The sequence below is a fragment of the Chenopodium album genome, chromosome 5 (genome assembly GCF_948465745.1).
Source record: "Chenopodium album chromosome 5, dcCheAlbu1.1, whole genome shotgun sequence".
Classification (NCBI taxonomy): Eukaryota; Viridiplantae; Streptophyta; class Magnoliopsida; order Caryophyllales; family Amaranthaceae; genus Chenopodium; species Chenopodium album.
Genome location: NC_137838.1, coordinates 38,446,646 through 38,460,598, shown reverse-complemented (window position 1 = coordinate 38,460,598; position 13,953 = coordinate 38,446,646). Strand labels below are relative to the sequence as shown.

The 13,953-nt window shown below is 38.8% G+C and overlaps 1 protein-coding gene across 1 annotated transcript; it reads left to right on the top strand.

Annotated features, from left to right (window-relative positions):
* Positions 1–336: 336 nt before the first annotated feature.
* Positions 337–6,530, top strand: LOC145630688 (uncharacterized). The gene is made up of 5 exons (XM_081682888.1): positions 337–574; positions 746–852; positions 948–1,095; positions 5,656–5,850; positions 5,957–6,530. The coding sequence occupies exons 1-5, from the start codon at positions 464–466 to the stop codon at positions 6,188–6,190; spliced, it is 795 nt and encodes a 264-aa protein (XP_081539014.1). The 5' UTR covers positions 337–463; the 3' UTR covers positions 6,191–6,530.
* The last annotated feature ends 7,423 nt before the right edge of the window (positions 6,531–13,953 follow it).

Sequence of the window (13,953 nt, the reverse complement as noted above, 5' to 3'; positions counted from 1 at the left end):
CAACCCATTAAATTTCGAATAAACAATTTCACAATGAATAATACCGCTTTTAAAACTGTGAGTAATTTATTGACATTATTTAGCTAATCAACGCACATATATTACATTAATTGATCAGCAAAACAATTCATTCCATCAAATTTCAGCTTTGTTCAACGCTCAACAAAATGTTAGAAATAATCTATACATACAACAACGACTTATTACATATTATTCACGGAGTATAGATCACCAAATTGGAGGATTATGCACGCGGGCCAATAACTAGTAAAGTACAAAGATATCCTGGCATGCTCGATGGCTGGATACTAGGGATTCAAAATTTGAAATCCCGTCTACAAAGGTCAAATAGTACTATTACTAGTGCTTCAATTCCCACATTCAACCTATTTCATTCATTCTACAAACTTTCAATTTTTCACTCTCCTCTCAAAATCTCCCTTTCATTCTTCATCTTTTAACAATGGCGTTGCCTTCCAACTTCGACGAAAATGCTCCTGCTGTCGAAATCACCATTGATTACCTCTCTTCCGAAGATCTCAAGCCCTTATCTGACCCCGATACCCAGATTCAGGTTTTCCCTCTGTCTCTTTATTACTTCAATCGTTTAGTTTTCTGCCATTTTCTTTGATTGCATTAGTTTTGTTTGTTTGTTTCGGAAGATTTGTTGAAAAATTGAAAACAATAGATCTGATTTTAAGAAATAATTCGACCCTTAAGTTGAAATGGGTGTCTGAATTTGCAGGGTTTACTTGAGCGTTTGGAATCGAAGGATTGGATTAAGGTCTGTGAATCTTTGAATGATACTAGGAGATTGGCTATTTATCACTCTACTCTTTTGCTCCCAATGTTGTAAGTTTTTGAATTTTAATTTTACTTATTAATTCTTGGAAATTGCTGAGTACGTTTCAAAAAATAGTGTGCTAATGTATGTTTTGGGAATTCAGGGAACCGGTTGTAGTGGTGTTGGTGAAGGCTATGAAGAATCCAAGAAGTGCTTTGTGCAAGACATCTATTATGGCTGCTGCTGATATCTTCGTTGTGTATCGTGATAAGTTGCTGGAACCTGATTTCTCTGGTGGTTTTGACAATTTGGTAAAAGCTCGTTTATTCGCTCTTGCTCCTACGTGCATCTTTTATACAAGAATGGCTGAATTGTGTAGAGTTGGACCTTTTATCATATGTTTTAACCATGTTATTCCTTGCTCGATAATCTAATCTTTCAATTTTAGATTAATTTGAGTGGAGTTTGGTCCACATATAAGTAGTGGTTGGAGAAAAAAGATCGTTAACTTTATGAAAGACTTTAAAATTTTGGGGGCAATGTTTTTATTTCTCGTCCATGATGTTATTGGTCTTTTCTCTGGTAATGGTGAATCATCTATTGTTTGTTCAAGTTTAAACTTGTTTACATATGAACTTGCTTGAATTGGATCATTGCGTTTTTTGATTCCCTTATCTATTTATTTGTCTAGTTATATTTGTTTTGTTGTGCAAATTACTAGTGAGTTGAGAGTTGAGACAGAACTCAATGATGTCTTGTGCCAAAAGTGATGGCGTGATGAATTGTCTCTAAGTCGATTTTTATTGTTTGAATTTGATACATGTGAAATATGAAATAATCTAGTTTATGATAATTAAGCTATGGTCTGTGGATACATATTTGATGACTAAGAGAATTGTATAATTGCAGTGATGTTTAGTTATTAACAACATTGATTTGGGTTGCTCTTGAAATATGAGTTGCTGGTTGTTGCTAAATATATAATGCTCTAAATAGAGCTTGATTTAAGTGTCAGTTATTAGACTATGAGTGCACGCCTTCCACGTTGTTATAAGAAACAAACAAAGGATAAAAAAAAAACTATGCATACCCACACAGATACCCTTATAGTCCCCGCTTTCTGGCACCTTAACTAAAAAAACAATAAACAAGGTCCACTGCCTTATTTTCCATCCACTTATACTCAACAAAACCCACCGTCAATTTTCTCCTAAAACTATGGGCCCAAGAGAACTGTGAAATTTTTTGTGGGACAGAGGGGGTATTTGTTACTATGATATATTCTCTTCTTCTTATATGGATACCTTCCTACATTGTTTATACTATTTTACAATGAATAGTATTCCGTCATGTTGACCACTCTTTGTCTCCTTGTGAAAATTAAAGATATGTCTTGGATATTCTTGTGATTGAGATTGGATTCATTACGAATAGATGCTAACAAATTCATCTTACATGTAAATAAGAAATTAGAAACGCACATAGGGAATATGTTATTTGGGTGCTAATACCAGTTACTTCGATTCTTCTTGAACTAAGGTAGTTTTAAACAATTAGTTAATAGTTACAAGTCTATACTTTAGCAATCAAATATATTTTTTCATTGGATAACTTTCTACGAGTCCATATAAAGTATATAAGATATAATTCTATGATACAACATTCTTATGTTTCCTAGAAAGCTTGTATAAAGTCTTATTTCTTATTAGCAGGCATGTTTAGCTTAGGTGTGCTATTTGATACCTTAGGTCTGGTCAACTTGCTTTAGAATTTTTATTTATATTATCATTGTTGCTTATCAGTTACTCCCTTTGTCTTGTTTGCCCTAGTTTCTAATTGGTTTGTATTTTCGAGTTTGCCCTTAGTTTAAAAAGAATATAAGAGATCATTTCTTTACTCTCACACATAGAATTTGTTCGATTCAACTAATTTTTAAAACAAAATTTTTTCAACTTCAGGTTGTTTTGCTTGAATATATGTGTAAACTCTCTCTCTCTCTCTTGTTCTTGTGTGTAAAATTGTTTGTAAAAAATTATTTGTATTTTTTTGTTTGCTAAAAGTTACAATTTTGTTTGCACTTATTTTGACATGATCTGTTTGATATTTGTCATTTAAGTTAAGATAATTTGAACCTAATAGCAACAAAGTGGTCAGATGGTCGAGCATTGGTTCTGAAAACTGATCATAGAATGTTCTGAGAAATTTATAATCACAAGGGGCAGGTATGGGTTGGGGTTAGCTAAGATAGAACTAAAAATCCATAATTAATAAGAGTATTGGCTTTTCAGCTTTTAAGATTATGATACCTAGTGAGTGACATTCAACTTTTTAATTGACTATACACTTATAAATATCAAATCCAATGGTTTCCTATGTTACTTGGACTCTTCATTTCACCTCACGTACCCGTGTCAGACCCTCGACACTTGGACATGGGTGAGACACTTCATTTTAGTTCAAAATCATTGAAATTTTTCTAAAAATAGCCGGGTCGGACACTTGGACACATATTCGTGTCGGACATGGGTACCCGAGTCCAAGTAACATAGATGGTTTCTGGGTATGAAATTGTATCAAGGAGCTTTCGTACATGTTACTGTATGTGGTTTTTATTTGCTTATACTACATGTTAATGGTGTTTAGCTGTCTTGATGCTGCTTAATACCAAGAGTTGTTCTGTGTTCACAGATGACTCACTATTGTACCGCTTATTCTGTCTGTTGCATTCATGATCATGCATACTACAAAATTTTTTAGTATAGCATTTCGTGTAGAATGTCATTCAGTTTTATTCTTTTTGTAATCATTTAGTTTATTGCTTTTTAGCCAGCACCAGGAGTGGTCTGTATTGTCTGCTTGTGATATAGCCATATAGATCAAGAGGAATATGAATAGAGGATTATTCTGTTTTCCTGCCTTTTGGATTTGGGTATTTTCTTTCTTACTTCCTCCGTTCTTTTTTACTTGACCCGCTTTGACTTTTACACTATTCACCACTCCTCCTTTGACCGTGTTTTGTGAATAATTTGTAAGGAAAAATATGTTCATGTTGTATATTTTGAATTCGTCTCAAGAAGTACTATCATAATATATAACTTTTATAATTTTTACTTATGGAGAATTAAAGTTATTAATCGTTGAAATTTTGCATTGGCAAACGTGATAAAAGCAACAGGTCAAGTAAAAAAGAACAGAGGAAGTATGTAATTTGATTTTTCATGGAGGGGAGCTTTTTGTTGCACATAGTTTCAGATGGTAACAAAAGCCAATGTCTTAACATGATAAATTCTTTTATGATTGCTTGAATTGACAGAAGGCTTATACACTAAGATTCTTCTGGAATCTGTGTCCTTTTAAAAAATGTGGTTTCATCTCTCTGGGACTTTAACGAAGTTGTTCCATCCACAAGAAAATTAGTTACTAGAGCAATTGTTAGGTTGGGCCAACAGATTTATTCTGTAAAAGATATGGCAAGTTGAAATTTGATTTAATTCAGCAACCAATATTCACACCTTTTCTCAATATGTAAAGAAATTCGTTAATGATTCTTTCATGGGAAATTCTACAATAGTACCTTTGTACTTATGTCATTATAGGGAGCATGTGTACCCTTCAATTTTGTCTTAATGAATCACTGTGAACACTGAACAATTAACAAAAAAGATAAGGTAGATAGCTTTTAGTGGCTAATGTTGCTGGAATTACATTGCAAGGCTTGCAAGCATATGCTATAAATTGGAACTGACCTTCTACACACTTTTGTTTGCCCATTTGCTTCTTCACTCACAATTCTCTTTCTTTTCACTCAAAGTTTCTTTATTGCAAAGACCAAAAGAGTAAGGATTTCATTGATGGCTTTGTTAGTTATCCATGTCATCTCCACCAATTTTTTTAATCATCTTTCTCTCTCCTTAACTTTTGCTTCACTTAAAGCATTTATCCTTGTGCTGAAGGATCTTGGTCATCGGTAGAGGTTATGACCTTTTTTTCATGCACTAGAAGGTGTTGAGGGGGCAGAGTAGGAGGGAAGGGAGGCAGACTACTGTCATAATCTCCCAGGTTCAAGAAAATAAGAAGCTGAATGTTAATTTGGGTGGTTTCACTTTGATTCATGAAGACAAAATTGGAAATGGCTCAAGTACATGAGTACCACGTACAATTTTCTTCTATATTTTTGATGTGTTAGCTGTGTGATATTTTTTTTTTTTTTGGGACAAGGGGAGGGGGGGTTGCGTTAATGTCTACACTTTTACTGCCTTTACTAGTTTATCGGAGTAATAATTCCATACATCTATACTAGTGTTATTTGGTCCCTTGTTCTGCTTTTGCTCTTACGTATCTTTCTCAATACTCTGTCCCACATGCCCCATCTGAAATAATTGAAAAAAAAATTAGAGTATAGGCAGCAACTAAAGGATATGGGATCTTGTCATTTTTCTTTTCTTTTTTTTTTTTTTTTTGTTTTCAATCTGGTACATGCAGGCTAGCTTGGGCTGCCCTGTCTCAGAGTATCAGCCCAGCCCATTAAGACCTCTTTGCCCCAGTCCCCACCCCATCTTTCTCTCAAGCCTTCTCCAAGAATGAGATCCTTGGTCCCCCCTGTAGAAATTGGGAAGTGATGGCACTAGGCCACGAGGGCCTTCGGCAAATCTTATTTGTTTGACGGTGCTTTCTATTAATTTTGAGATTCATTTGTAAAACATTTTAGTTACTGATGTCACTAGGCCGCAGGAGCTTCGGCAAATCTTATCTGTTTGATGGTGCTTTCTATTGATTTTAAGATTCATCTATCAAAACTATTTTAGTTTTATGTATAATTCTTCTGTCTCTGTATCTTAATTTACTGCTAATTTCCCATGATGTGCCCTCAGCTGCTACAACTTTTGCTGAAAGCATCTCAAGACAAGCGGTTTGTGTGTGAAGAAGCAGAAAAGACCTTGAAAACACTGGTTCAGTCTATTACCCCTCTTCCTTTGCTTCATAATCTTCAAAAATATGCCCGCCATTCCAATCCAAAAGTCAGGGCTAAAGCTGCTGTATCCATCTCCAATTGTGTATCTAGAATGGTAACATCTCATTTTGTACTGTTTGTGGATATGGTTATGTTATTCTTGCTGCGTTTCACTTATCTGGTAATATTGACATAATATAACAAATTTCTTTTGATTACAGAGCTTCCAAGATTTACAGGACTTTGGGTTGGTTTCACTGGTTCAAGTAGCTGCTAATCTGCTGAATGACAGGCTTCCAGAAGCCAGAGAAGCTGCACGTAGTATTACCATGTCAGTATACAAGTCATTCACTGAAAATGAAGATCAAAAGCCAGAGTCGTGGCAAATTTTTTGCGAGTCTAATCTACCAGTACTTCATGGACAATCCATAATCAAAATCACAACTACTAATTAGGCATATAGCTGCCACAGGCAGCAGCAGCAGCCGTGTACATAAAGTATGTCTGATCTTCTCTGAAGATGCCTTCAGAAAATTTAGGTCCTCATCAGTTTGTTTGTGATTTACTAGTTGATGTTAAGCTGTATCACGTGCTTGCTACTAGTGTGGAAAATGCGTATCTCTTTCAAATCAAATGTAATAGTTTTTTTTTTTTGTCTAAGGTGATACAGTCCTGTATTGTAACCCCTGCTGGCATGGTGTGCCCTTTTTTGATGTCTATCTTCGTTCCGGCATTGTTATAAACTCCTTATCATATTACTTTTATAATATGAGAACATGGATTTTGGGGCGAAAATTTGAATGTTAGTATTCATTGAATATATTAATATTTGTTTGAATATTATACACCATACATTCTAAACTAACAAGAGTGAGTTTTTTTTTTTTTTTTTTTTTTTTTTTTTTTTTTTTTTTTTTTTTTTTTTGAATAGCAACAAGAACTTGTTTAACTATTCTATAATGTGTGCACACTATATGCTGTTTGTTTAGGGGAGTAAGAAGGGAGTGACAGAAGAAATGCAGTGCTTGTTTAGGGGGATGTGTATTAGAAGGGGATTATTGGGGATAGGGATAATACACCAAATTGGATAAGGGGGAAAGTGAGGATAAGGGATAGAAAATGGGTTAAAAAAAATAAATTACCCTTATTGAATAAGGAGAAAAGTGAGGATAAGTTTGTAATTTTATCGCATATCCTAAGTTATTTCTCATATATACTCACATACCAAATTGGATTAACAATTATTTAACCTATATCACCTATTAATTTCCTATCTTTATCCTCCCTCTTTATTCTAATCTTCTTGTCAAACGCTTTATAGGAGTAGAATAGAAGTGGTTTTAAATAACATTACAACTATGCATAAGGGAGGCTTGTAGGTTGTAAGGCGGATGAGAAACTTTATCTGCTTAAGGTTTGCAACATGGCTGCATGAAACTTGGTGGAAGAAGTTGTAGAAGAAATGCCACATGTAATGACGTGTGGGTGTGTTACAGGGCCGTAGCAAGGGGAGGGCAGCTGGGACGGCTGTCTGGGCCCCTTGTTAAAAAGTCCAGTTTCAATACAATACAAGGCCCCAAATAAATATACTTCGTACTAAATAATATTACATATATATACATTTAACACAAAAAAAAAAAAAAATAAAAATAAAAAAAAAAGAAAGAAAGAAAGAAAGCAAGAAGTGTGTACTGTACAATACTACAATAGTACTGTAGAATTCCAAAATATCAAATGGCATTTTTGGTAAACGTATTTCTTTCCTAATTTTTTTTCCCAAATTATTCACTTTCCCAAGTGAATTTGATTAAAAATATATATATATATATCATATATTTTAATTGTATCCCCATTTTTGGTAATTTTATTTTTCAAAATGTATCTCATTACAATTTTAAGATAGTTAAATTTCTTCTCTTTTGCGATTCAATTGAAGATGAAAACTATAATAAACAGTCATTTTACTCTTAAATTTTAAACGGGATTAATCTAATTATATATATTTCTCTTTGCATACCCTACTTTTTTTTTTTTGAACGGTGCATAAACACTTTATTCATCAAGATCTCTTCTTTGTATAAAACTATATTTTTCTTTGTATTGAAAAAATCTAATGGATTGGTTGGATACTTGGTTTGAATGGTTGGCTGGTGTAATTACTTCAACAAGAGTTACGGAAATGTAATTTCAATGTTTTATGAAATTGATGTTTTTAAAGATTATTGATCATAATAAAATATTTTTGCATACCCAATTTTTTAAAATTTTATATAGTATATGTGAATTAGGCCCGATTTATGTTTTTGCCCTAGGCCACCGAAATCTCATAAACGGGCCTGGTGTGTTAAACAGTTAGGGTCCAAATAGAGGTATCAAAACTGACCCGATTCGAAAAAATCCCATCTATTTTGAATTGTAACCAATCAAATTTGACTCGAGAAATTCAGGATCCCGATCTGAAAACGAGTTGAACTCACTCGAATTCGAATTCAACATGATCTGAACTTAATCCAGCATCTATTTGACCTTGAACTTAACCCGAAATCAATTTAACCCGACTTAAACTCAAACTAAACTAGTATGACTCGACTTAGACTAAACCTGACCCAAAAAATACTTTTTTTTTTTAAAAAAAAAAATTATTAACCCAAAAAAATACCTAATTCAATCTATTTTGTTTTGACTCAAAGACCTGATTTTAAACTGACTTGATATTGACTCAACATGAATTTAAGCCAATCATATTTCAAATCAACCATAATTTAAATCCTACCTATGATTTTTAACCAACCATGACTTTAAACTCGACTTAAAGAACTCTAACTAATATCTTATATTGAATTAGTAATTAGCTAATAAGTGTTATGGCTAAGTGAGCTTGGCCAGAAATGTGTTGTAAGACACTACTTTAACCATCCTAGTGATCTCTTGCATTACAACCTTAAAAGGGTTTGTTACCAAATTAATCTTTCTGATTGTAAATTCATCAAATAAGGCCTTTTATAATATCCACATGACAAATCATGAATATACGAAATTGAGAAGACACCTGGCCAATTTATTCCATCATCAATTGAGGCATTCCCCATGTTGGTAGATGTTTCAGGATCATCGCGATGTGGTTGTTGTCTAGGATTTGGGAATTCATATTGCATTTCTAGGTCAATTAGATTTTCACGGTTCTCTCTTCAGGGAATAATTTCTCTTACATTTTCATCATCTTGTCGTCTCTTACGTGTAGGACGTTTAGGAGACAAGATCAAAAAATGGTATGGGTTAGCATGTCTTTGTAACTAGTCTTTCCTCCTGTTATTTTTTTTTTTTTTTTTTTTTTTTTGTGTTCCGCCCAATTAATCTTTTGGGCTATTTCGGATTTGGAGATCAGTTCTGGATGGTTAGGTTCCAATCCCCTCCCAATTGTTACTTTTCTCCCATTGTGATTGCCAAGAAACATGTTGGTGCTAAAATGCAAAGAAGTCAATAATATCCTTGTGTAATACATGCCCATAAAAACTGTTGGCCTTTGAGTTCGAGACCTCGCTAGGTGTACTTATAGTCTTCTAATTAATGATCACCATAAAAGACAAATTAATTAATCATTAAACGCAAATAACATACAAGTAAGAATTTAGAGAGATAAACAAGATGACAATCAAATCAGATCCAAGGAGAAAGAGTTACCTCCATGATTAATTACAAACGAAAATTTACCAATCTCCCATAGAGTTCAAATATTCTATTGCTATTGTTATTACTATTGCTACAGTGATATAGGCTACTGAACCAAAAATGTTAAGGAATTAAAAAATCCAGAACTTTTAAAACAATGTAAATTGCAGTTTAATTTTATAATTGATTGTCCTTTATTCTATTACTTCTTTCTGTTTCTATAGAACTCTCTAATGACAGTTACATATCATGGCGTAACGGTTAGCTTCCTTTTTTTTTTTTCCTAACAACAATAATCTATTTTTCATTTTGTCATTCAAAATATATGAAAAAGTTTATTATTCTTAGGATTTTTGGTGAACCACTACTGTTTAGGGTAATTTTACCCCGCCACGTGGTCCAATCAGAGGATGACACGTGTCAGCCTCAGGATGGCCCAAAGTGGACCAATCCCTGCTTGACACGTGTCACTCCAGAAAAGAAGGGAAAAAAGGCGGCCTTCAGGCCCAAATCCCGAGAATGCCGCCAAACGGCGCAGCCCACCAATGATTAGGGTTCAGTGACCTAATCAAGGGCACAACTCCCAAAGACCCTATAAATAGGGAGATACCCCTCATTTTGAGGGCAACACGTTTTATCATTTAATACACCTGCATTCTCTTACATCAGAGAAACACCTGAGCTTGGAATCCGAGCAGATACCCACCTAAATTTCCGTACTCTTTATTCCTCTTCAAGTTACTAACTTGATCGTCGGAGGCGGAGCACCACCCAACCGGTGTTTCCGTTTGTTTTGCAGGTACAGCTCATCCCGGATCAGTCTTCGTGTTGTAACTCTCCCGAGGGACAAAAACACCCAAAACATTTGGCGCCGTCTGTGGGGAGAGTACCTCGAAGATGGTTCAAGAGTTTGTACCTCCTAACCGTCTGGGTGAAGACCCAGAAGTCTTTACAGACCATGAGGAGGATGAGGATCCTCAGGTCGAAAACTCTACAGCCGAGGACGACTCTCTCAGAGTCAAGCGCATCCGGCCCAGAGAGACTCTGGAGCGGGGCGCCTCCCAGGCGGGTCCCAGCAGACCCACTGGGCAGCCGGAAGGGGCAACCCAAATGGCAGCTGGATCAGCCCCCGTCACCCGAGACGAACTCATGAGGTTCATGACTAGTTTCAAGGGTGAAATTACAGAGCTGATCACCAAAAGCCGGGCTGGCCCAAGTAAGGTCAGTCGGCTAAGAAGACTCCTCCAGAGAAGGGGAAGTCAGTCAGAAACCGGCAGCCCACTCCTCATCCAAAGGAAAAGGCAGCCGGGACCATTGATTGGTCTAAAATTCTCCTTCCTGGGAGGAACACAAATAATACTCGCCGGCCCCAACATCCGGTGAGAAGTAAAAAATCAACTCTTGATGCCCGGGAAATTATTAACCGGAAGAGAAATCAATCGCTGTCTGAGTCGGCTTCAACGTCGAACTTTCCAGACAGCTTCAACAACATTTCTGTAGGGAGTGCACCCTCCTTGCATGAGAGTCAGACAGGCGGTAATACCGTCCATTCTAGCCCTCATATGATTGGAGCTGTCCCGTATGTGCCTACTCAGGCTTACGGGCAGTATTCTCCTCACCTCATGCAGCCGGCCTTCTTTTGGGGTCAGGCGGCATATCCCAATGTCCAACCATTGGACTGGCAGCTTCGTCTGCTGCGCCTGGGTGAACAACCTTCTGCGTTCACTCGGGAGATAACCGAGGCGGCACAGCCGACCAAGGTTAAGAATGTGTTGGTTGGTACTTATGATGGCACCACCAATCCGGAAGACCACCTCATGGCTTACACCAACCTCATGTATCTGCAGGGGTTGGATGATGCCACTTGGTGTCAATGCTTCCCGGCTACATTGAAGGGCATTGCCCAACAATGGTTTGGCAACTTGCCAGCCGGGTCCATAGACAGCTTCAGGAAGCTTGCCTTCCTGTTTGCTTCCAACTTCTCAATGAACATCCCTGCTAAGAAAACAAGCCTTGATTTGAGCACTGTTAAGCAGGGAGAGAGAGAAGGGCTGCGCTCATATGTCAGGCGGTTCAATCTGATAAGAATTCATATTCAGGGACTGTCTGACGAGGTAGCTTTTACAGACTTTTTCAAGGGTCTGAGAGACGGGTCGACTTTTAAGTTCGACCTCGTCAGAAAAGGGGCTTTCACTTTACAGGCGGCCCTGAGGGAGGCGGAAAGCTACATTCAGGCTACCGACCTCTGCTTGCCGGGTAGCCAGTCGGACTCTAAGAAGTCCGACAAACAGAAAGTCAGCCGGTCAGCTCAGCCGGCCAAAAACAAAGAAGAGAGTAAGAAAAGAAAAGAAGTCTGGGCGGTTACTGACTCTGATCATCCGTCCCAGAAGAAGAAGAAAGAATTTAAACCGTACGTTCCCAAGTACGAGTTTAACAAAGATTGCAACTCCATCCTCATGGAGGTAAAGGACCGGCTGTCCATTGAGAAGCCGAATCCTATGAAGAGTTCTGTCCAGTCACGGAACAAAAATAAATTTTGTCAGTTCCATGAGGAAGTTGGCCATGACACCAACGACTGCTTTAGTCTTCAGCGGGCGTTGGACCGTCTGGCTGACAAAGGGCTGCTAAAGTCCTACATTTCTAAGTCCCCAGCCGGGGCAAAGAAGAAAAACAAAGGACAGTCCTCCAAGACTACCCCCCAGCCTGCTAGTAGTTCGGATACCGACAAGGAGCCGGTCTACACCATAGCAGGCGGGTTCTCCTGTGGTGGCCCTACCATCCGGGGTACCAAGAGCCATCTTCGAAAGATGGACAAAGATGATGATGAGCAGGCGGAAGCCGGCTCCTCCTTCCCATATGTGTTGATCACTGAGAAGGATAGGGGCAGCGTCCGCCGCCCGCATGATGACCCGGTGGTCATTGAATGTAAGGTTTCCAATCAGTTGGTTGGACAGATCCATATAGACACCGGCAGTTCATCAGATATCATCAGCCTCCGGTGCCTGCAAAAGCTGAAATACAACGTCGGCAGCATGCATCCGGTCACCCATCCCTTGGTGGGTTTTGGGGGTGGGATGGTCTACCCAGCCGGGAGAATTGACTTACCCATCCGGCTGGGAGAGAAAGGCCAGGGACGACATATTGTCGTCAGATTCTTGGTCGTTGAGGAGCTGACCGCCTATAACATCATCCTTGGCAGGCCAACCCTCAACGTAGCCAAGGCAGTAATCATCCCGTCCCTCATGCTCATCAAGTATGAGAGGGATGACGGCTCTGTTGGTTCCTTGAATGGGGATCAGAAGACGGCCCGAGAGTGTTATCTCTCAGCCGTCCGAGATACTGTGACCTCAGGCGGACAGGAACCAATAGACCTTGACAACGTCAAGGATGCCGACCTAGCTCCTGCCCCGTCAGCAGCCGGAAAGAAAAGAAAGGCTCCTCTGCTGGTGGAGGTGAAGAAAGAGAAAAAATAGCAATCACTGACCGGCGAACGGTCAGATGAGCTCCGTCCCCAACCGGCTGGCGAAAGCATTGATCTCGTTCTGGACGACAGCCGTCCAGAACGTAATGTTAAGGTTGGGACGGTAGCTCATGCTACCTTGGGTGCAAGCTTGCACCTTCTGCTGAAGGAATTCAAAGACATTTTTGCCTTTGAAGTGGAGGAGATGCCAGGCGTCATCCCGGATCTTGCTGTCCACAAACTCGCCGTGGACCCTAAAAGGAAGCCCATCCGGCAAAAGAAAAGAAATCACGGTGATGAAAGAAGTCAGACGGCAGCTGCCGAAGTCAAAAAGTTGCTAGACGCCAGGTTCATCCGGCCCTGTAATTTTCCCGACTGGGTGGCCAATGTGGTCCTTGTTAAGAAACCGAATGGGACCTGGCGCATGTGTGTTGATTACACAGACCTCAACAAGGCGTATCCAAAGGACAGTTACCCGCTTCCAAAGATCGACAGTTTGGTCGACTCTACAGCCGGTCACGCCTTGATGAGTTTTATGGATGCCTACTCCGGCTTCCATCAGATACCCCTGTGGAAGAAAGATCAAGAGAAGACGGCCTTCGTCACTGATCAGGGGCTATTCTGTTATACTGTGATGCCGTTTGGCTTGAAAAATGCGTCTGCCACTTTCCAACGGATGATTAATACGGTCTTCATTAATCAGATTGGGAGGAATGTGGAGGCGTACATTGATGACATGATAGTCAAATCCAAACAGCAGACGGATCACCTTGCTGATCTCCGAGAAACATTCACCACCCTCAGGCGGCATAAGGTTATGTTAAATCCTAAGAAATGCGTCTTTGGTGTTGAGTCTGGGAAGTTTCTCGGATTCCTGATTGATCAAAGGGGGATAGAGGCTAACCCTGAAAAGATACAGGCGGTGATAGACATGAAGTCACCCCGTTCTGTCAAGGAAGTCCAGAGACTCACCGGTTGTCTGGCCGCCTTGGGGAGGTTCCTCAGCCGATCAAGCGACAAATGCCTTTACTTCTTCCAAGCAATCAGGAAGAAGACCAGATTTGAATGGGGGGATGATGCTGAGGCGGC